Source organism: Haliotis rubra, unplaced genomic scaffold, assembly GCF_003918875.1.
Source record: "Haliotis rubra isolate DU_JTF1 unplaced genomic scaffold, ASM391887v1 Scf1874, whole genome shotgun sequence".
Lineage (NCBI taxonomy): Eukaryota > Metazoa > Mollusca > Gastropoda > Lepetellida > Haliotidae > Haliotis > Haliotis rubra.
In genome coordinates, this window is record NW_025765863.1 from 46,289 (window position 1) to 71,716 (window position 25,428).

At 43.1% G+C, this 25,428-nt stretch overlaps 1 protein-coding gene and 1 long non-coding RNA gene across 2 annotated transcripts; both read left to right on the plus strand.

Annotated features, from left to right (window-relative positions):
• The first annotated feature begins 1,094 nt into the window (after positions 1 to 1,094).
• Positions 1,095 to 7,919, plus strand: LOC124274085 (scavenger receptor class F member 1-like). Its single transcript, XM_046709402.1, has 4 exons — positions 1,095 to 1,204; positions 1,903 to 2,298; positions 2,965 to 3,073; positions 7,621 to 7,919. The coding sequence occupies exons 1-4, from the start codon at positions 1,153 to 1,155 to the stop codon at positions 7,871 to 7,873; spliced, it is 810 nt and encodes a 269-aa protein (XP_046565358.1). The 5' UTR covers positions 1,095 to 1,152; the 3' UTR covers positions 7,874 to 7,919.
• An 8,907-nt stretch (positions 7,920 to 16,826) lies between these two features.
• On the plus strand, positions 16,827 to 19,166 carry LOC124274083. Its single transcript, XR_006897851.1, has 2 exons — positions 16,827 to 16,913; positions 18,049 to 19,166. It is a non-coding gene; the product is annotated as an uncharacterized LOC124274083 (long non-coding RNA).
• The last annotated feature ends 6,262 nt before the right edge of the window (positions 19,167 to 25,428 follow it).

The window sequence follows — 25,428 nt, forward strand, 5'->3', positions numbered from 1 at the left end:
GTGAGTCTGGCTGCCTGGTGTTTAACGTCCTTGAGGATGGGGAGTCACAGTGAGTCTGGGCTGTCTGGTGTTTAACGTCCTTGAGGATGGGGAGTCACAGTGAGTCTGGGCTGTCTGGTGCTTAACGTCCTTGAGGATGGGGTGTCACAGTGAGTCTGGGCTGCCTGGTGTTTAACGTCCTTGAGGATGGGGTGTTGTAGTGAGTTTGGGCTGCCTGGTGTTTAACGTCCTTGTTATACGACAACCAACTGCCGAAAATGAACCATTCTCTGTCTACATTATCGTTCGAATTCTTCCTGTAAACATTTACACGAAACCACAGATTTATACGTACAAGATATATTTTTGTGTGTCTTCTAGGTGAATTGAAATGGGGTTTACCGTCGTACTTACAAATATTTCGCTCGTATGACGACGTGCATGCGTGTGTATGTGTGGCTGCTTTTATAGTGCTTGCACACTCATATACGATGCCGCAGTTTTAAAGAATGAATACCCCACTCAGACACATTATGCTGACTCCGAACGGACCAGTCCTTGTTGTACCCATTAATGCCGAGCGCCAGGCAGGGACGAACAAGTACCATTTTTAACGTCTTTTGGTATGACACGGCCGGGGTTCGAACCCTCGACCTTCCGCTCTCCTAACCACTACACCACAGCGGCGGTTGTGTGGCTTTGAAACACAACAAGAATACTTTTGTGATTATGAAAGAAGGATGGTCAACTACAGGATGGCATGAAGCACCAGCCTCGGCTGACATGTATGTGCTACAGGTAAGTCTTTGTTCACTGTTTCCATACGACCCCGTACAACACCTTCACTCTGTGTATTGTTCAGCTTCCTGGGGAATGTACAGGTCACCACTATATCGTGTGTCTCTGTCAGTGAATCAGTGTAGTACTGTTTCGTCTCTTTACGTGATATTGTTTCCATCTTCCGTGTAAGGGGGGAAATAATACAACCATCAAGACACATGAATTGTCTCTCATCATGAAAGAAACTGGTCAGCTGATTACGCATATACCCCCCACCACACCTCCCCACCCCCCACCACCGCTTCACATTTACCCCCACACTTGTCTTTGTCCATGTGACTGTGCAATTTCCTCATCTCCACCCATCTTTCCATATCAGTTTTAGTCAACAATATGGCTTCTCTCGTGGTCATGTGGAAAGCAGGCTGGATAATTGCCACTGAAGGTAAAACATTTTGTTGCTAATTGTGGAGATCTAGTGATTGTATATTTTAATATCGATAAGTTATGTTGACATGAGGACATTGCTACATGATTGAAGAGAGGGTTTTCATTCGTGATCAGGAGAGAAGTGGAATATCGCGTTGTTCAGGTTCATTTGGCGTAAATTGTAATTAGGAATATGCATGCATGCATGTATGTGTGTGTGTGTGTGTGTGTGTGTGTGTGTTTATGTGCGTGTGTTCTCATGTGCGTGCGTGCATTTTAGTCTGGAATATATTTTACAAATTCTAGTTGTAACAATACAACAGTTAAACAGGACTCCACAAATCACGCAGCAGATCGTCCTCTTTTTGTTGATTACCAGGCAAGGCAAAAACAAGTTCCATCTTTTAACATCTTTTGGTAAACTGTGGTCAGGCAACTGATACTCACACATTCAGAGGTGCCAACCGTTTGTCTACATCCCGCAATGTGGAGTTGGTGACTTATGTATCAATTTCAAATGTTTCTATTATTTTTCATGCAAATAAAGGTGCCAATATGTGTACAGAAATGTCAAACTGAAATTTATTACCGTCTTACTCGCAATCGTGCGTGTTTCTTATTTAAAAATAACACAAAATATAATAAAAAAAAGTATACACTGTATTTTCAGGCACACATTATAAGCATTTATCTATTTCCATCCTAAAATTTCAGCTGGCCCATGTTTGGACAAACAGCACTGTTCTGACTGTGACGTCACGACGGGACATTGCCTCACTGAGTGCAACACGGGGTACTTTGATCAGAAATGTTTCTCTGTGTGCGATGGTCATTGTAACGGTAACCTGTGTAATCTGTCTGCCGACGGTAGTGGACGGTGCACCGAGGGTTGTGAGCCAGGATATGAAGGTATTGGGTGCCACATACCATGTGACAGTCCAGGAGGTAGCTGTACAGCATGTCCAGGTGGTTGTGATGGAGGATATTGTCAGCTGGGCTCATCCTGTGTGTCTGGATGTGTAGACTCCTACTATGGGACTGGCTGTAAGAAGTGTTCCAGTGAATGTACGTCATGCAACAGGTCGACAAGGACGTGTGATGAGAAATCAGGTTCGTATTATTCTATGTCTACTAATAAAACTATAATCATTGGTATCCTCTACGGGAATGACTGTAACTGGTAGCTGTTGGTCCTTTGACACTATTACTGTATACTCCTCAAGGAGTTGATAATGATGTGACTCTACGGGTCTGGCTGCAGGAATAGTTCACGTGGATGTACGTCATGCAGTGGGTTGACACGTGATGATGTATCATGTAGATATTATTCAATGTCTGGGGTTGAAACATTAACAGTTAATAGTACAATCTTCAGAATGACCGGGAAAGTGGTTGCTAATGCCCACAGTTCTTTAAGAGTGTATTGTATAATTCCTGAGGGTCTGGTAATTATCAGTACGAACACACTGGTTTACTGACGCTCCGAAAAATGGTGTGATTCTTTCAGAATATGTGACGTTCTGCGTGTCTGGGTATTTGAGCTTCAGTCACGGCCACGGTGGATCTGTTGTTGTGTTTTCAGTGTTAATAGGTTCAGTATACCCCCAAGGAAGCCGGGAGTCCTACTGGTCTGTCGGCCGGCGTTGTAATGGTGGGAACTTCCCTAACCACGTTTGTCAGATGTTTACGAATCGTCTGCTGTTTTTAGTATTAGAGTTTCGAATTGGGACTTGCTGTTCGTTATGTATATAACAAGTTAACCTTGTTCCTTGTCAGGTGGAAGCCCGGGACTCCCTGTTGGACTGTCCACAGTAGCGGTCAGTTTCCTCGTGGGGATCTTCCTGGTCCTGTCCTGGAAGTATAGACAGCGCTGGAGGCGAAACCGGTGAGTGAGTCAACAATAGAGCTGCAGTCAACAATATTGTCTGTAATCTGTCAATTGAACCATGCTGGACATGCTTCCACAGGGGTCAGTGTAGACCAAGCCATGCTGGACATACTTACACAGGGGTCAGTGTAGACCAAGCCATGCTGGACATGCTTACACAGGGGTCAGTGTAGACCAAGCCATGCTGGACATGCTTACACAGGGGTCAGTGTAGATCAAGCCATGCTGGACATGCTTACACAGGGGTCAGTGTAGACCAAGCCATGCTGGACATGCTTACACAGGGGTCAGTGTAGACCAAGCCAAACTGGACAGAAGACATACAACCCCAGCATCCATTTAAGTCCAGGTCTATCTGAAAGAACTGAAACATAGATGATGATAAAATAGCATACACATTTCACTTCACAGAGCTCAGCCATATAGTTGGATTATTGCTGAGTGCGGTGTAAAACTATAATCACTTCAAAGAGCTGAAACAAACACACACACATTTCACCAAGGCTGTGCAATGCTTAATTTACAAGCACAAAACTATATACCTTTAGCAATGATGTTATCATTTCAATGATTCGACTCATATTAAATAATAGAAAGCAATGAAAGTGAGTGAAAGTTGTTTTACTCAGCATCAACAATTTGCAGATATTCGCAGCGAGTTCTATAACGTAGTTGACGTATTGGATGAGGTCACACACATACATAATCACACCTCCTCAATGGTACAGGTATTGCCGGCGAGTTCTAGAAAGTAGTTGACATAAAACACAAGGCCACACATATATCATCATACTTCCTCAATGGTGCAGATATTCCAGTCGAGTACTAGAATGTAGTTGACATATAACACAAGGCCACAAATATATCATCACACCACCTCAATGGTGCAGGTATTGCCGGCGAGTTCTATAAAGTAGTTGACATATAACACAAGGCCACAAATATATCATCACACCTCCTCAATGGTGCAGGTATTGTCGGCGAGTTCTAGAAAGTAGTTGACATATAACACAAGGCTACAAATATATCATCACACCACCTCAATGGTGACGATATTCCCGACGAGTACTAGAAGGTAGTTGACATATAACACAAGGCCACAAATATATCATCACACCTCCTCAATGGTGCTGGTATTGTGGTCGAGTACTAGAAAGTAGTTGACATATAACACAAGGCCACAAATATATCATCACACCTCATTCAATGGTGCAGGTATTCCAGTCGAGTACTAGAAGGTAGTTGACAGATAACACAAGGCCACACATATATCATCACACCTCATTCAATGGTGCGGGTATTCCAGTCGAGTACTAGAAGGTAGTTGACATATAACACAAGGCTACAAATATATCATCACACCTCCTCAATTGTGCAGGTATTCCTGTCGAGTACCAGAAAGAAGTTGACATATAACACAAGGCCACACATATAGCATCACACCTCCTCAATGGTGCAGGTATTGTCGGCGAGTTCTATAAAGTAGTTGACATATAACACAAGGCCACAAATATATCATCACACCACCTCAATGGTGCAGGTATTGTCGGCGAGTTCTATAAAGTAGTTGACATATAACACAAGGCCACACATATATCATCACACCACCTCAATGGTGCAGGTATTGCCGGCGAGTACTAGAAAGTAGTTGATATATAACACAAGGCCAGAAATATATCATCACACCTCATTCAATGGTGCAGGTATTCCAGTCGAGTAACAGAAAGTAGTTGACATATAACACAAGGCCACAAATATATCGTCACACCTCCTCAATGGTGCCGATATTCCCGGCGAGTTCTATAAAGTAGTTGACATATAACACAAGGCCACAAATATATCATCACACCTCCTCAATGGTGCAGGTATTCCCGGCGAGTTCTATAAAATAGTTGACATATAACACAAGGCCACAAATATATCATCACACCACCTCAATGGTGCAGGTATTGCCGGCGAGTACTAGAAAGTAGTTGACATATAACACAAGGCCACAAATATATCAACATACCTCCTCAATGGTGCCGGTATTCCCGGCGAGTCCTATAAAGTAGTTGACATATAACACAAGGCCACAAATATATCATCACACCTCCTCAATGGTGCAGGTATTATCGGCGAGTACTAGAAGCTAGTTGACATATAACACAAGGCCACAAATATATCATCACACCACCTCAATGGTGCAGGTATTCCCGGCGAGTACTAGAAAGTAGTTGATATATAACACAAGGCTACAAATATATCATCACTTCTCTTCAATTGTCCAGGTATTATCGGCGAGTTGTAGAAGGTAGTTCACATATAACACAAGGCCACACATATATCATCACACCTCATTCAATGGTGCAGGTATTCCAGTCGAGTACTAGAAGGTAGTTGACATATAACACAAGGCTACAAATATATCATCACACCTCCTCAATTGTGCGGGTATTCCTGTCGAGTACCAGAAAGAAGTTGACATATAACACAAGGCTACACATATATCATCACACCTCCTCAATGGTGCAGGTATTGTCGGCGAGTTCTATAAAGTAGTTGACATATAACACAAGGCCACAAATATATCATCACACCACCTCAATGGTGCAGGTATTGTCGGCGAGTTCTATAAAGTAGTTGACATATAACACAAGGCCACACATATATCATCACACCACCTCAATGGTGCAGGTATTGCCGGCGAGTACTAGAAAGTAGTTGACATATAACACAAGGCCAGAAATATATCATCACATCTCATTCAATGGTGCAGGTATTCCAGTCGAGTACCAGAAAGTAGTTGACATATAACACAAGGCCAGAAATATATCATCACACCTCATTCAATGGTGCAGGTATTCCAGTCGAGTAACAGAAAGTAGTTGACATATAACACAAGGCCACAAATATATCGTCACACCTCCTCAATGGTGCAGGTATTCCCGGCGAGTTCTATAAAATAGTTGACATATAACACAAGGCCACAAATATATCATCACACCACCTCAATGGTGCAGGTATTGCCGGCGAGTACTAGAAAGTAGTTGACATATAACACAAGGCCAGAAATATATCATCACACCTCATTCAATGGTGCAGGTATTCCAGTCGAGTACCAGAAAGTAGTTGACATATAACACAAGGCCACAAATATATCAACATACCTCCTCAATGGTGCCGGTATTCCCGGCGAGTCCTATAAAGTAGTTGACATATAACACAAGGCCACAAATATATCATCACACCTCCTCAATGGTGCAGGTATTGTCGGCGAGTACTAGAAGCTAGTTGACATATAACACAAGGCCACAAATATATCATCACACCTCCTCAATGGTACAGGTATTGCCGGCGAGTACTAGAAAGTAGTTGATATATAACACAAGGCTACAAATATATCATCACTTCTCTTCAATTGTGCACCTATTATTGGCGAGTTGTAGAAGGTACTTCACATATAACACAAGGCCACACATATATCATCACACCTCATCCAATGGTGCGGGTATTCCAGTCGAGTACTAGAAGGTGGTTGACAGATAACACAAGGCCACAAATATATCATCACACCTCCTCAATGGTGCCGATATTCCCGGCGAGTCCTATAAAGAAGTTGACATATAACACAAGGCTACAGATATATCATCACACCTCTTCAATGGTGACGATATTCCCGGCGAGTACTAGAAAGTAGTTGACATATAACACAAGGCAATAAATATGTCATCACACCTTCTCAATTGTGCAGGTATTGTCGTCGAGTACTAGAAGATAGTTGACATATAACACAAGGCCACAAATATATCATCACACCACCTCAATGGTGCAGGTATTCTCGGCGAGTACCAGAAAGTAGTTGACATACAATACAAGGCCACAAATATATAACCAAGCTTCTTCAGTGGTATAATACATAGTCTTTTTCACATTATACTCTACTGGTTTGCCTATTCAACTTAGTACTATCAGTAGGACCATGTGGCTTGTCTAAAGCGCCGTATTTAGCTGTACAGAGTCGCGTCCATTTGATACGTCGAAAGCCTATTGTCGCGGGTTCGAGTCCCAGATTGCGCTAGATATGTTTCTATGTTTGATAGCTCTATTCCAGTACATATGGTTTCCCCACAGTCAGAGACCTTTGTCACTCCGGCCTCTCCTCCACCATGACAATAACGCACCCGAATGTTGTTCAATGCTCACCTCACTCACACAAAGCAATGATTCTTCGAGCATCTTGAACAAAATCTCAGACAGGACGATTACGGTAGATAGGTCGCCAGTTGTGGCTGAACAGGGCGCGTCCTGTATTGTAATATACGTGATTGTATTGCGCAAGATGTTTTCAATGTGTATTGTAACTGTACAGAATCTGTTTAGACAGGTCCAATGTGATATAACGTTGTATATCTGCAAAATCGGAAATATTCAGAACAAAGGATTAAAATATAAACATTGAATAAAGTAAATCAAGGACAAATACAGAAACAATTCGATGGCATATTTAATTAAATGCTGGTCCGCTGTTGATGGCGACATATTACATCGTTCTCATTTCACAGCGTCACCCACACGGAAGCTGATGTGAGGAACAACGTTGCCGAGATGGACGACGTCTCTGTTGATGAGCTGGAATGGTATACTGACATACCAAGGTCGGACACAGTCATGGCTTATGAATCATCTGGTCGGAACTATCGAGATGGAGGTGAAGCTGCTGGTGTAGAGGATGATGTTTATGACGTTGCAGATGGAGGCGAGCGGCAATCTCCTGCTGTTATTGACAATATATACTCCAAGTTATCACATGCTTAGAAGTTGAGTATTTTGGAAATGTCACTAATAACCCTGTTTGCAGACTCATAGTACTCACATTGATGTGATGTTTACCTGCTGGTTCATTCCACTGGTCTTGCCTTACTGTAAGAGGTTAAATAATTCTGCTTTATTACTTTGCAACTATCTTGAGCGAGACATGAAACATAGGTTAGTTTCAAAAGACTTCTGGCAATATGTGGTAATTACTGTCCACGATACTATCTTGCAACATGTGGTAATTATTGTCCACGATATTAACAAGATGCAGCCGTGTCTTACAGGAGCCGTACATTAGTGTTATCAAGATGCAGCCGTGATTACAGGAGCTGTACATTAGTGTTATCAAGATGCAGCCGTGTCTTACAGGAGCCGTACATTAGTGTTATCATGTTTGGTTTTAACGAAGCACTCAGCACCATCTGAACTGTTTGGCGGTGATCTATAAATAATCGAGTCTGGACCAGATAATCCAGTGCTCAACATCATGACCATCGATCGGTTGCATTCAATAACATGTGTCAACCAAGCCAGCGAGCCTCACCACCCGATCCCGTTAGTCATCTCTTAAGACAAGTACCGGTTACTGAAGACCAGCTCTAACCCGGAACTTCATGGGAGCTGCCAACAACGGGTGCTTTTAACTGTGATATGCCTGACACAAATTGGTTACTCTTTTGCAAGCTTGTGGACATTTCTAAGCCAACGAGGGTTTGTTATCGCTGCTTGGAAGCTGGAAGGAGTTTCATATTTCCTTGTTTCACCTCTGCAAGGTTCCGTGTATAAACGCCGTCTTCTACATCCTTCTTGTACATTCTGGTTCAAGTATTGAATGTAGTTTGTCATCTTCAAGCTATTTTACATTTTTTAATAAATTACTTTTAAACCCTATTTAAGTGGCATTTTTGAGGTTGGTGTGATGAAGAGAGAAACGTTAAACGTGAATCCATGTACCTTGTTCCTATAGTTTCATATCGCTCCCAACACACCGGAAGTGTGTACACTCGTTCTACTGTGATTGTGACCAGAAGCCCAAGGTTTCATATCATCACATGTCTTCATCACGATTCCTCAAGAGCATCCACTCAAATGCTGGTTAGTTAAGATAATACCCCTAATTAAACCTCGTTCTGGAGTTGTGTGTGGAATCAGCTCTGACAAATATTGGCCTGACGATTGAGCCATTGTAATGGCGTTATTTCCTCAAACATGAAACAGGCATAGTTTTCCGATCGGACATTTCTTCAAAGCCAATGTTTACTTTGTTGCATATTTTGCAAATGGTGTTCAGTACAATTTGCAAGAATAGATCCCCAGAGTAACGCATTTCCCACACGCACGAGCGCGCGAACGAACTGATCAAGAGTACAGTTCCTTTGCGAAGTGAAATTGATCCAATAATTTACATTACAAACTGACAGTTACATTTGGATAACAACACACATTATTGTACCGTTGTCGATCTTGCAAGGCAATAGAAATTGACATTATTGTACTTGCAAACTTCTAAAAGGCCACTCAAGAAAATTGATCTTAAACTTGGTTGTGATCGTCCGACAATCTGACTCTACCAACACACCTGTTATGTCCCCGTTCATGCAGATCTGTTTATCAATATAACAACTGTTAACTTAAAAATACCAACTTTTACCTTGTAATTTGAATATCAATACATTGCTCGACATTTCTCAGTGTTTGAAACATTTAATCTGGGAACTATTTCCTTGACGCTGAGTACATGTTCAACATCCCTGTGAGGGGGAAGTATTCCTTACAACAATAGATGCTAGTTGTGTACAACAAATCGAGCTACCTCCGACACATGACAGAAACAGATTCCTCTAGGTTCACCTACAGTTGCTCAGTTGTAAACAGGTGGGTCAAATAAGTCCAACAACCCCGTAAGTATCAGCTGGTGTTGACGTAGTAGGGTGATTGACGTTTACCGTTGTGTTGAACATTGTTGCCCATATGTAGCGACTATGTACACGCAAGTATGTGTGCGTGCGTGCGTGTGCTACTTTGAACTGTGCCAAAAGTATTCCTTAGTCTACAGATATGTATGCTACAATTTAGAACAGACACTACACTCCATACATTCTCCTAGCTGAGCTTGGGTCATCCCCTTTGCGAGCGATAGGATAGCCCAGTGGTTAAAGCGTTCGCTCGCCACGCCGAAGACTCGGATTCGATTCCTCACTTGGGTACATTGTGTGAAGGCCACTTCTGGTGTCCCCCGCCGTCATATGGCTGGACTATTGAGATTCTATGCATATGGATAGCACACGTGGTGCTGTATACTCTAGGTAGGTAGTCAGCTGTGTAGTTCAAAGCCATAGCGATCACTATATTAATTTTCTGGATCAGCTTTAGAACTACGAATGCTATTTACGCATCTCACTCAGTATGTTAAATGCCATTAAATTACCATATTATAAATACCTATATCCTAACTTTCAGCGGGTCCATGTATGAACGACCAGCACTGTTCTGACTGTGACAGCACGACAGGACATTGCCTCACTGAGTGTGACACGGGGTACTTTGATCTAAAATGTGTCTCTGTGTGCGATGGTCATTGTAAAGGTAACCTGTGTAATCAATCTGCCGACGGTAGTGGACGGTGCACCGAGGGTTGTGAGCCAGGATATGAAGGTATTGGGTGCCACATACCATGTGACAGTCCAGGAGGTAGCTGTACAGCATGTCCAGGTGGTTGTGATGGAGGATATTGTCAGCTGGGGTCATCCTGTGTGTCTGGATGTGTAGACTCCTACTACGGGACTGACTGCAAGAACTGTTCAAGTGGAAGTACGTCATGCAATGGGTTGACACGTGATGGTGTATCAGGTAGGTATTTTTCAATATCTGGGGTTGAAATTAATAGTTAATGGTTGATGGTACAATCTTCAGAATGACCGGGAAAGTGGTAGCTTATGCCCACTGTTCTTTAAGCGTGTACAGTATAATTCCTGATGGTCTGGTAATTATTAATACGAACACACTGCTCCGAAAAATGGTGTGGTTCTTCCAAAATATATGTGACGTTCTGCGTGTCTGGGTATTTGAGCTTCAGTCACGGCCACTGTGGATCTGTTGGGTTCATGTCCAGGTGGTTGTAATGGTGGATATTGTGATGAGAAATCAGCTTCGCATTATTCTATGTCTACTAATAAAACTATAATCATTGGTATCCTCTACGGGAATGACTGTAACTGGTAGCTGTTGGTCCTTTGACTAGGTGATACCATTACTGTATACTCCTCAAGGAGTTGATAATGATGTGACTCTCCTCCCTCAAAGAGGAATCCGTATACAGTAATTGTTGTAAAGTAGGAATGTACACAGGGTATAGCCTGGGCAAAGCAAGGAGAGTATCATTTCGGGCAACGTGGAGCTGACTACATCACTATTTACAGGACTAGCTACAGCCTCTCTCCTTTATTGCATTAACTCGTTAGCTCCGTTGTTTGGTAGGTATCAACGTGGAACTGGCTACATAACTATCTACAGGACTAGCTACAGCCTATCTCCTTTATTGTATTAACTCGTTAACCCCGTTGTTTGGTAGGTATCAACGTGGAACTGGCTACATCACTATCTACAGGACTACCTGTAGCCTCTCTCCTTTATTGTATTAACTCGTTAACTCCGTTGTTTGGTAGATATCATCGTGGAACTGGCTACATCACTATCTACAGGACTAGCTACAGCCTCTCTCCTTTATTGTATTAACTCGTTAACCCCGTTGTTTGGTAGGTATCAACGTGGAACTGGCTACATCACTATCTACAGGACTAGCTGTCGCCTCTCTCTTTTATTGTATTAACTCGTTAACCCCGTTGTTTGGTAGATATCATCGTGGAACTGGCTACATCACTATCTACAGGACTAGCTACAGCCTCTCTCCTCTATTGTATTAACTCGTTAACTCCGTTGTTTGGTAGATATCAACGTGGAACTGGCTACATCACTATCTACAGGACTAGCTACAGCCTCACTCCTTTATTGTATTTACTCGTTAACTCCGTTGTTTGGTAGGTATCATCGTGGAACTGGCTACATCACTATCTACAGGACTAGCTACAGCCTCTCTCCTTGATTGCATTAACTCGTTAACCCCGTTGTTTGGTAGGTATCAACGTGGAACTGGCTACATCACTATCTACAGGACTAGCTACAGCCTATCTCCTTTATTGTATTAACTCGTTAACTCCGTTGTTTGGTAGGTATCAACGTGGAACTGGCTACATCACTATCTACACGACTAGCTACAGGCTCTCTCCTTTATTGTATTAACTCGTTAACTCCGATGTGTGGTAGGTATCAACGTGGAACTGGCTATAGCACTATCTACAGGACTAGCTACAGCCTCTCTCCTTTATTGCATTAACTCGTTAGCTCCGTTGTTTGGTAGATATCAACGTGGAACTGGCTACAGCAATATCTACGGGACTACCTGTAGCCTCTCTCCTTTATTGTATTAACTCGTTAATTCCGTTGTTTGGTAGGTAACAACGTGGAACTGGCTACAGCACTATCTACAGGACTAGCTGTAGCCTTTCTCCTTTATTGTATTAACTCGTTAATTCTGTTGTTTGGTAGGTATCAACGTGGAACTGGCTACATCATTATCTACAGGACTAGCTGTAGCACTCCCTTATTGTATTAACTCGTTGGCCCCGTTGTTTGGTAGGTATCAACGTGGAACTGGCTACATCACTATCTACAGGACTAGCTACAGCCTCTCTCCTTTATTGCATTAACTCGTTAACCCCGTTGTTTGGTAGGTATCAACGTGGAACTGGCTACATCACTATCTACAGGACTAGCTGTCGCCTCTCTCTTTTATTGTATTAACTCGTTAACCCCGTTGTTTGGTAGATATCATCGTGGAACTGGCTACATCACTATCTACAGGACTAGCTACAGCCTCTCTCCTCTATTGTATTAACTCGTTAACTCCGTTGTTTGGTAGATATCAACGTGGAACTGGCTACATCACTATCTACAGGACTAGCTACAGCCTCACTCCTTTATTGTATTTACTCGTTAACTCCGTTGTTTGGTAGGTATCAACGTGGAACTGGCTACATCACTATCTACAGGACTAGCTACAGCCTCTCTCCTTGATTGCATTAACTCGTTAACCCCGTTGTTTGGTAGGTATCAACGTGGAACTGGCTACATCACTATCTACAGGACTAGCTACAGCCTATCTCCTTTATTGTATTAACTCGTTAACTCCGTTGTTTGGTAGGTATCAACATGGAACTGGCTACATCACTATCTACACGACTAGCTACAGGCTCTCTCCTTTATTGTATTAACTCGTTAACTCCGATGTGTGGTAGGTATCAACGTGGAACTGGCTATAGCACTATCTACAGGACTAGCTACAGCCTCTCTCCTTTATTGCATTAACTCGTTAGCTCCGTTGTTTGGTAGATATCAACGTGGAACTGGCTACAGCAATATCTACGGGACTACCTGTAGCCTCTCTCCTTTATTGTATTAACTCGTTAATTCCGTTGTTTGGTAGGTAACAACGTGGAACTGGCTACAGCACTATCTACAGGACTAGCTGTAGCCTTTCTCCTTTATTGTATTAACTCGTTAATTCTGTTGTTTGGTAGGTATCAACGTGGAACTGGCTACATCACTATCTACAGGACTAGCTGTAGCACTCCCTTATTGTATTAACTCGTTGGCCCCGTTGTTTGGTAGGTATCAACGTGGAACTGGCTACATCACTATCTACAGGACTAGCTACAGCCTCTCTCCTTTATTGCATTAACTCGTTAACCCCGTTGTTTGGTAGGTATCAACGTGGAACTGGCTACATCACTATCTACAGGACTAGCTGTCGCCTCTCTCCTTTATTGTATTAACTCGTTAACCCCGTTGTTTGGTAGATATCAACGTGGAACTGGCTACATCACTATCTACAGGACTACCAGTAGCCTCTCTCCTTTATTGTATTAACTCGTTAACTCCGTTGTTTGGTAGGTATCAACGTGGAACTGGCTACATCACTATCTACAGGACTAGCTACAGCCTCACTCCTTTATTGTATTTACTCATTAAGCCCGTTGTTTGGTAGGTATCAACGTGGAACTGGCTACATCACTATCTACAGGACTAGCTACAGCCTCACTCCTTTATTGTATTAACTCGTTAACCCCGTTGTTTGGTAGGTATCAACGTGGAACTGGCTACATCACTATCTACAGGACTAGCTACAGCCTATCTCCTTTATTGTATTAACCGATTAACTCCGTTGTTTGGTAGGTATCATCGTGGAACTGGCTATAGCACTATCTACATGACTAACTACAGCCTCTCTCCTTTATTGTATTAACTCGTTAACTCCGTTGTGTGGTAGGTATTAACGTGGAACTGGCTACATCACATCTACAGGACTAGCTACAGCCTCTCTCCTCTATTGTATTAACTCGTTAACTCCGTTGTGTGGTAGGTATCAACGTGGAACTGGCTACATCACTATCTACATGACTACCTGTAGCCTCTCTCCTTTATTGTATTAACTCGTTAATTCCGTTGTTTGGTAGGTATCAACGTGGAACTGGCTACAGCACTATCTATAGGACTAGCTGTAGCCTCTCTCCTTTATTGTATTAACTCGTTAATTCCGTTGTTTGGTAGGTATCAACGTGGAACTGGCTACAGCACTATCTACAGGACTAGCTGTAGCCTCTTTCCTTTATTGTATTAACTCGTTAACCCCGTTGTTTGGTAGATATCAACGTGGAACTGGCTACAGCACTATCTACAGGACTAGCTGTAGCCTCTCTCCTTTATTGTATTAACTCGTTAACTCCGTTGTTTGGTAGGTATCAACGTGGAACTGGCTACATCACTATCTACAGGACTAGCTACAGCCTCTCTCCTTTATTGCATTAACTCGTTAACCCCGTTGTTTGGTAGGTATCAACGTGGAACTGGCTACATCACTATCTACAGGACTAGCTACAGCCTCTCTCCTTTATTGTATTAACTCGTTAACTCCGTTGTTTGGTAGGTATCATCGTGGAACTGGCTACATCACTATCTACAGGACTAGCTACAGCCTCTCTCCTCTATTGCATTAACTCGTTAACCCCGTTGTTTGGTAGGTATCAACGTGGAACTGGCTACATCACTATCTACAGGACTAGCTACAGCCTATCTCCTTTATTGTATTAACCCGTTAACTCCGTTGTTTGGTAGGTATCAACGTGGAACTGGCTACATCACTATCTACACGACTAGCTACAGGCTCTCTCCTTTATTGTATTAACTCCGTAACTCCGATGTGTGGTAGGTATCAACGTGGAACTGGCCATAGCACTATCTACAGGACTAACTACAGCCTCTCTCCTTTATTGCATTAACTCGTTAGCTCCGTTGTTTGGTAGATATCAACGTGGAACTGGCTACAGCAATATCTACGGGACTACCTGTAGCCTCTCTCCTTTATTGTATGAACTCGTTAACTCCGTTGTTTGGTAGGTATCAACGTGGAACTGGCTACATCACTATCTACAGGACTAGCTACAGCCTCTCTCCTTTATTGCATTATCTCGTTAACCCCGTTGTTTGGTAGGTATCAACGTGGAACTGGCTACATCACTATCTACATGACTAGCTACAGCCTATCTCCTTTATTGTATTAACCCGTTAACTCCGTTGTTTGGTAGATATCAACGTGGAACTGGCTACAGCAATATCTACGGGACTACCTGTAGCCTCTCTCCTTTATTGTATGAACTCGTTAACTCCGTTGTTTGGTAGGTATCAACGTGGAACTGGCTACATCACTATCTACAGGACTAACTACAGCCTCTCTCCTTTATTGTAGTAACTCGTTAACTCCGTTGTGTGGTAGGTATCAACGTGGAACTGGCTACATCACTATCTACACGACTAGCTACAGGCTCTCTCCTTTATTGTATTAACTCCGTAACTCCGTTGTTTGGTAGGTAACAACGTGGAACTGGCTACATCACATCTACAGGACTAGCTACAGCCTCTCTCCTTTATTGTATTAACTCGTTAACTCCGTTGTTTGGTAGGTATCAACGTGGAACTGGCTACATCACTATCTACACGACTAGCTACAGGCTCTCTCCTTTATTGTATTAACTCCGTAACTCCGATGTGTGGTAGGTATCAACGTGGAACTGGCCATAGCACTATCTACAGGACTAACTACAGCCTCTCTCCTTTATTGCATTAACTCGTTAGCTCCGTTGTTTGGTAGATATCAACGTGGAACTGGCTACAGCAATATCTACGGGACTACCTGTAGCCTCTCTCCTTTATTGTATGAACTCGTTAACTCCGTTGTTTGGTAGGTATCAACGTGGAACTGGCTACATCACTATCTACAGGACTAGCTACAGCCTCTCTCCTTTATTGCATTATCTCGTTAACCCCGTTGTTTGGTAGGTATCAACGTGGAACTGGCTACATCACTATCTACATGACTAGCTACAGCCTATCTCCTTTATTGTATTAACCCGTTAACTCCGTTGTGTGGTAGATATCAACGTGGAACTGGCTACAGCAATATCTACGGGACTACCTGTAGCCTCTCTCCTTTATTGTATGAACTCGTTAACTCCGTTGTTTGGTAGGTATCAACGTGGAACTGGCTACATCACTATCTACAGGACTAACTACAGCCTCTCTCCTTTATTGTAGTAACTCGTTAACTCCGTTGTGTGGTAGGTATCAACGTGGAACTGGCTACATCACTATCTACACGACTAGCTACAGGCTCTCTCCTTTATTGTATTAACTCCGTAACTCCGTTGTTTGGTAGGTAACAACGTGGAACTGGCTACATCACATCTACAGGACTAGCTACAGCCTCTCTCCTTTATTGTATTAACTCGTTAACTCCGTTGTTTGGTAGGTATCAACGTGGAACTGGCTACATCACATCTACAGGACTAGCTACAGCCTCTCTCCTTTTCATTGTAATGGCCACCCTGGCTGCGTGCTGTAGTTACTGTCAACGTTTGAGATCAGAAAGGTGAGTGAGGGAATGAGCGAACCACGATATTCTGTATTCACAATACCAAGTGATTGTTTAAAGCGTTCATTATGTCAGCCGGGATCCATGTGGTCGGTGTTCAATGGATGAATGTGTCTCTGTTTGTATTGACGATGTGGAATGTCGTCCTGTTTCATCAACCTCTGACTAACATGGCCCAACATACACACCGTACAACCCGACCTGATGTAGCTGGGCTGACCTCTGTAGTACACGGAAGGTTCAATGAATCATTATATTCCGGTTTTGCTTCGTGTTGAAATGGCGTTACAATTTCCTTATTTCTTGTCATTAATGTAACACACAACCTGAATGGTCCATACGCTTGATAAAACAAACCACACATAGACACATTGGAATTACTTGACGGAGGTTGCTGATATATAAAAGGAATAGGCATAATGAATATGCGTTCCACACGTTTGCATAGACCGGGAGGGATTTGTGTGGGTAGAATATAACATTATCCCAAAACATTGATACTCTAAAAGGAAGCAACACGTGCTAGCGGGGAGGTAAAACACACGAATGAGTTAGTGAGTTTGTGAATGAGTTTAGTTTAACGCTGCAGCCATGTGATCAACAGCATGGGCATCTACTCAACTGAGATAAAATGATGTGTCAACCAAGTCAGCGAGCCTGACCACCCGACCCCTATGTTCCAGAGATGCTTAGATCGAGTCCATCAGTTTTATGTAGGATAGTTAGTAGTTGGGTTATGTACGTTGATTCTTTGTCTGAAACGTCGAAATAAATGCCAAATGCTGTTTCTATGGACTTTGACTCACCGAGCATCGTGACGCTGAGGTTCCACACTCTTCATACAGTCATCAGATCATACACATGCCCATCATGAAAGTCATATTCTGGTTTGGGCACAACTTAACACAACTTCCCGTATATGTGTTCCGTTATTTATTTTTAATTGAGAACAACTAAACATTCGTTCCCGATCCAACATGTAGTCTAAACAAACATCGTAGGCTGGTTTCAAAGAATACATAACGTAGAGATAATAACTTATTTGTGCTCTGTAATGAAGAAGTTGTTATCAATAAATTGGATCGATATGTCATCCGTGAATTTCTACAAAACGCCTATCAATCATTTGCAGGTTCCAGCTGTACGTCACTCCTACCCAGGACATGGACGTGCCCCCAGAGGAAGGAGATGCTCCTCAGTACGATGTCGTTGATGAAGCAAGGATGTATGACGGACTCACCTGTGAGGGACAATCTGCCTCTGCCAGCTGTTCTGGCTATGAGGAACTGAGGTCGGTACATAATTAGAATTCACCAAGTGAGCTGGAACCTGCAGACACCGCTTGGAGCGAGAACGCGTCAGTGGAAGTTTTGTTTTGTTTTGTTTGTTTGTTTGTTTAACTCAGCAATCAGGAACATTGGAACTGTATGGCGGCGACATGTAACTTGTCGAGTCTGGACCAGGGAACTCAGTGATCAACGTCATGAGCATCGATGTACACAAATGGGATACAATAACATGTGTCAGCAAGCCTCTAGCCACAAGCAATGGATGATTATACTGTGCTAATGTTGTCATGGAAACAGGGTTGGTAGTTTGGACTAATGGTACAGGTGTCCCCGATGTTCCTCAATCAAACAGCTCTGTATGGTTATGGGATGGGGATGTAGCTGAGCAGGTTTTCATTCACTTAAACCGGGCCCCGGACATATATGTCCGTGCCGACTGGTTTCTTCAGGGCAGCGGACTGTCTCATATTTACAGGTGTATTCATAGGGGGCCCATAGCTATGTGTATGTGTAGGGTATGCATTCATGTGACGTGACTTCAGCCCGAGCGTATTGCCTGCTTGAGTCAGCAACGCAAACTTTTCATTCAAAACAAGAACTGTGAAATATTAAGAATGGCCTTCTCTTAATGGCAGTAACATCTCATCAAAACTCGAGAATACCTCAACGAAGAGAGTCGTTTCTTACCAAGTAATATATGGCCTGTGTATGGATTATTTCACAATTATTGCATTACCTAAGAATATAAACAGTGAAGTAATGGAGTGTGACCACAAGGGAACTGTTTCGGAACCTGTATCCAATACCATCGAGACTTAGCTTCGCGGTCGATATGGACTTTGGGTAATTACTTTTCCAAGGCAATGAAGTGAATCAAAACAGCCTGATACGCATGTTTTCATATTTATATTTGCCATTTGATCACTGTATCGTGAATATCAATAAAATCGAATAAATTAGTTCAAGTTTTTCTAGGAGAAAAAAACAGACCCTTTTCACAGATTACGTTATTGAATCATTGTCAAATAGTGAAGATAATATGTGCTGGCGAACAGGTGATAACAAAGAGGAATATATGGTTCAGTCCAAAGCAGGGAATTCCTTGTCACGTCAGTAATGTTAAGAAATTACAAACAAACACTGAGGACGGACTGACGTCCCGAACACGAACATGCTGGTCGTAAAGATAACTTAAATGACCAGTTTACCAAAGTTGAATGTTACACGTCCTGAGAGAGAAACTCCCACACGTATCGTTGTCCAGGTCGCCTTCGAATCACTCTTGGTATTTGGTTGCATATTCACGTTTGCTTTGAATCCTGTTTGACAATTTGAGTCAAGATCAATCGGTGTTAGGGTAAGCCGTTACGGTCGTCATGGATACAGCACAGTACATTTATAGAGGCAGCACAATTTCTTTATTACGTATCAATGGCTCAAGATGCAGAGCATATGCGAAATTTAGGTACAGGTAAAAGTAAAATTCGAGAGCAGTTTCAATGATTAGAAAAACAGACAGTTTACCGTTAGAGTAAAACATTAATGGGCCCGATCAACAACGTGTAGACAGTTTACCGTTAGAGTAATACATTACTGGGCCCGATCCACAACGTGTAAACAAAATTTCCGTTAGAGTAAGACATTACAGGGCCCAATCCAAAATGTGTAGACAGTTTACCGTTAGGGTAAGACATTACTGGGCCCGATCAACAACGTGTAGACAGTTTACCGTTAGAGTAAGACATCATTGGGCCTGATCCACATCGTGTAGACAGTTTACCGTTAGAGTAAGACATTACTGGGCCCGATCCACAATGTGTAGACAGTTTACCGTTAGAGTTAGACATTACTAGGCCCGTTCGAAAATCTGTAGACAGTTTACCGTTAGGGTAAGACATTACTGGGCCCGATCCACAACGTGTGGACAGCTTAACGTTAGAGTAAGACATTACTGGGCCCGATCCTCAATGTGTAGACAGTTTACAGTTAGGGTAAGACATTACTGGGCCCGATCCACAACGTGTGGACAGCCTAACGTTAGAGTAAGTCATTACTGGGCCCGATCCTCTATCTGTAGACAGTTTACCGTTAGAGTTAGACATAACTGGGCCCGATCCAAAATGTGCAGACAGTTTACCGTTAGAGTAAGACATTACTGGGCCCGATCCACAACGTGTAGACAGTTTACCGTTAGGGTAAGACATTACTGGGCCCGATCCAAAATGTGTAGACAGTTTACCATTAGAGTAAGACATTACTGGGCCCGATCCACAACGTGTAGACAGTTTACCGTTAGAGTAAAACATTACTGGGCCCGATCCACAATGTGTAGACAGTTTACCGTTAGTGTAAGACATTACTGGGCCCGATCCACAATGTGTAGACAGTTTACCGTTAGGGTAAGACATTACTGGGCCCAATCCAAAATGTGTAGACAGTTAACCGTTAGAGTAAGACATTACTGGGCCCGATCCACAATGCGTAAACAGTTTACCGTTAGAGTAAGACATTACTGGGCCCGATCCACAACGTATAGACAGTTTACCGTTAGAGTTAGACATTACTGGGCCCGATCCACAATGTGTAGACAGTTTACCGTTAGTGTAAGACATTATTGTTCCCCATTCCACAATGTGTAGACATTACTGGGCCCGATCCTCAAGGTGTCGACAGTTTACCGTTAGAGTAAGACATTACTGGTCCCGATCCTGAATGTGTAGACAGTTTACCGTTAGAGTGAGACATTACTGGGTCAGATCCACAATGTGTAGACAGTTTACCGTTAGAGTAAGACATTACTGGGCCCGATCCACAACGTGTAGACAGTTTACCGTTAGGGTAAGACATTACTGGGCCCGATCAACAACGTGTAGACAGTTTACCGTTAGAGTAAGACATCATTGGGCCCGATCCACAACGTGTAGACAGTTTACCGTTAGAGTAATACATTACTGGGCCCGATCCACAACGTGTAAACAAAATTTCCGTTAGAGTAAGACATTACTGGGCCCGATCCGCAATGTGTAGACAGTTTACCGTTAGGGTAAGACATTACTGGGCCCGATCCACAACGTGTGGACAGCCTAACGTTAGAGTAAGTCATTACTGGGCCCGATCCTCTATCTGTAGACAGTTTACCGTTAGAGTTAGACATTACTGGGCCCGATCCAAAATGTGCAGACAGTTTACCGTTAGAGTAAGACATTACTGGGCCCGATCCACAACGTGTAGACAGTTTACCGCTAGGGTAAGACATTACTGGGCCCGATCCAAAATGTGTAGACAGTTTACCATTAGAGTAAGACACTACTGGGCCCGATCCACAACGTGTAGACAGTTTACCGTTAGAGTAAAACATTACTGGGCCCGATCCACAATGTGTAGACAGTTTACCGTTAGTGTAAGACATTACTGGGCCCGATCCACAATGTGTAGACAGTTTACCGTTAGGGTAAGACATTACTGGGCCCAATCCAAAATGTGTAGACAGTTAACCGTTAGAGTAAGACATTACTGGGCCCGATCCACAATGTGTAAACAGTTTACCGTTAGAGTAAGACATTACTGGGCCCGATCCACAATGTGTAGACAGTTTACCGTTAGTGTAAGACATTATTGTTCCCCATTCCACAATGTGTAGACATTACTGGGCCCGATCCTCAAGGTGTAGACAGTTTACCGTTAGAGTAAGACATTACTGGTCCCGATCCTCAAGGTGTAGACAGTTTACCGTTAGGGTAAGACATTACTGGGCCCGATCCAAAATGTGTAGACAGTTTACCGTTAGAGTAAGACATTACTGGGCCCGATCCACAATGTGTAAACAGTTTACAGTTACAGTAAGACATTACTGGTCCCGATCCTGAATGTGTAGACAGTTTACCGTTAGAGTAAGACATAACTGGGCCCAATCCTCAACGTGCATACAGTTTACCGTTAGAGTAAGACATTACTGGTCCCGATCCTGAATGTGTAGACAGTTTACCGTTAGAGTAAGACATTACTGGGCCCGATCCACAATGTGTAAACAGTTTACCGTTAGAGTTAGACATTACTGGGCCCGATCCACAACGTATAGACAGTTTACCGTTAGAGTTAGACATTACTGGGCCCGATCCACAATCTGTAGACAGTTTAACGTTAGTGTAAGACATTATTGTTCCCCATTCCACAATGTGTAGACATTACTGGGCCCGATCCTGAAGGTGTAGACAGTTTACCGTTAGAGTAAGACATTACTGGTCCCGATCCTCAATGTGTAGACAGTTTACTGTTAGAGTAAGACCATAATGGGCCCGATCCTCAATGTGTAGACAGTTTACCGTTAGAGTAAGACATTACTGGGCCCGATCCACAATGTGTAGACAGTTTACCGTTAGAGTAAGATATTACTGGGCCGATCCACAATGTTTAGACAGTTTACTGTTAGGGTGAGACATTACTCGGCCCGATCCAAAATGTGTAGACAGTTTACCGTTAGAGTAAGACATTACTGGGCCCGATCCAAAATGTGTAGACAGTTTACCGTTAGGGTAAGATCATAATGGCCCGATCCACAACGTGTAGACAGTTTACCGTTAGAGTAAGGCATTACTAGGACAATCCTCAAGGTGTAGACAGTTTACCGTTAGAGTAAGACATTAATGGGCCCTATTCACATCGTGTAGACAGTTTACCGTTAGAGTAAGACATTACTGGGCCCGATCCACAATGTGTAGACAGTTTACCGTTAGAGTTAGACATTACTGGGCCCGTTCGAAAATCTGTAGACAGTTTACCGTTAGGGTATGACATTACTGGGCCCGATCCACAACGTGTGGACAGTTTAACGTTAGAGTAAGACATTAATGGGCCCGATGCTCAATATGTAGACGGTTTACCGTTAGAGTAAGACGATAATGGGCCCGATCCTCAATGTGTAGACATTTTACCGTCAGAGTAAGACATTACTGGGCACGATCCTCAATGTGTAGACAGATTACCGTCACAGTAAGACATTACTGGGCCCGATCCACAATGTGTAGATAGTTTACCGTTAGTGTAATTCATTAATGGGCCCGATCCTCATTGTGTAGACAGTTTACCGTCAGAGTAAGACATTACTGGGCCCGATCCACAACGTGTAGACAGTTTACTGTTAGAGTAAGACCATAATGGGCCCGATCCTCAATGTGTAGACAGTTTACCGTCAGAGTAAGACATTACTGAGCCCGATCCTCAATGTGTAGACAGTTTACCGTCAGAGTAAGACATTACTGGGCCCGATACACAACGTGTAGACAGTTTACTGTTAGAGTAAGACCATAATGGGCCCGATCCTCAATGTGTAGACAGTTTACCGTCAGAGTAAGACATTACTGGGCCCGATCCTCAATGTGTAGACAGTTTACCGTCAGAGTAAGACATTACTGGGCCCGATCCACAACGTGTAGACAGTTTACTGTTAGAGTAAGACCATAATGGGCCCGATCCTCAATGTGTAGACAGTTTACCGTTAGAGTAAGACCATAATGGCCCGTTCCGCAACGTGTAGACAGTTTACCGTTAGAGTAAGACATTAATGGGCCCGATCCACATCGTGTAGACAGTTTACCGTTAGAGTAAGGCATTACTGGGACAATCCTCAAGGTGTAGACAGTTTACCGTTAGAGTAAGACATTACTGGGCCCGATCCACATCGTGTAGACAGTTTACCGTTAGAGTAAGGCATTACTGGGACAATCCTCAAGGTGTAGACAGTTTACCGTTAGAGTAAGACATTAATGGGCCCGATCCACAATGTGTAGACAGTTTACCGTTAGTGTAAGACATTATTGTTCCCCATTCCACAATGTGTAGACATTACTGGGCCCGATCCTCAAGGTGTAGACAGTTTACCGTTAGAGTAAGACATTACTGGTCCCGATCCTGAATGTGTAGACAGTTTACCGTTAGAGTGAGACATTACTGGACCCGATCCACAATGTGTAGACAGTTTACCGATAGTGTAAGACATTAATGGGCCCGATCCTCAACGTGTAGACAGTTTACTGTTAGAGTAAGACCATAATGGGCCCGATCCTCAATGTGTAGACAGTTTACCGTCAGAGTAAGACATTTCTGGGCCCGATCCACAATGTGTAGACAGTTTACCGTTAGAGTAAGGCATTACTGGTCCCGATCCTGAATGTGTAGACAGTTTACCGTTAGAGTAAGACATTACTGGGCCCGATCCACAATGTGTAAACAGTTTACCGTTAGAGTTAGACATTACTGGGCCCGGTCCACAACGTATAGACAGTTTACCGTCAGAGTTAGACATTACTGGGCCCGATTCCACAATCTGTAGACAGTTTACCGTTAGTGTAAGACATTATTGTTCCCCATTCCACAATGTGTAGACATTACTGGGCCCGATCCTCAAGGTGTAGACAGTTTACCGTTAGAGTAAGACATTACTGGGCCCGATCCTCAATGTGTAGACAGTTTACTGTTAGAGTAAGACCATAATGGGCCCGATCCTCAATGTGTAGACAGTTTACCGTTAGAGTAAGACATTACTGGGCCCGATCCACAATGTGTAGACAGTTTACCGTTAGAGTAAGACATTACTGGGCCCGATCCACAATGTTTAGACAGTTTACCGTTAGGGTGAGACATTACTCGGCCCGATCCAAAATGTGTAGACAGTTTACCGTTAGAGTAAGACATTACTGGGCCCGATCCAAAATGTGTAGACAGTTTACCGTTAGGGTAAGACCATAATGGCCCGATCCACAACGTGTAGACAGTTTACCGTTAGAGTAAGGCATTACTAGGACAATCCTCAAGGTGTAGACAGTTTACCGTTAGAGTAAGACATTAATGGGCCCTATTCACATCGTGTAGACAGTTTACCGTTAGAGTAAGACATTACTGGGCCCGATCCACAATGTGTAGACAGTTTACCGTTAGAGTTAGACATTACTGGTCCCGTTCGAAAATCTGTAGACAGTTTACCGTTAGGGTATGACATTACTGGGCCCGATCCACAACGTGTGGACATTTTAACGTTAGAGTAAGACATTAATGGGCCCGATGCTCAATGTGTAGACGGTTTACCGTTAGAGTAAGACGATAATGGGCCCGATCCTCAATGTGTAGACAGTTTACCGTCAGAGTAAGACATTACTGGGCACGATCCTCAATGTGTAGACAGTTTACTGTTAGAGTAAGACATTACTGGGCCCGATCCACAACGTGTA

What these genes read in the sequence shown, in the direction of transcription:
- LOC124274085 (XM_046709402.1), top strand. Translation starts at nt 1,153, where the DNA reads ATGGCTTCTCTCGTGGTCATGTGGAAAGCAGGCTGGATAATTGCCACT. An exon ending in CTGGATAATTGCCACTGAAG is followed by an intron (nt 1,205 to 1,902) that starts GTAAAACATTTT and finishes CTAAAATTTCAG; the next exon opens with CTGGCCCATGTTTGGACAAA. An exon ending in CAGCGCTGGAGGCGAAACCG is followed by an intron (nt 3,074 to 7,620) that starts GTGAGTGAGTCA and finishes CTCATTTCACAG; the next exon opens with CGTCACCCACACGGAAGCTG.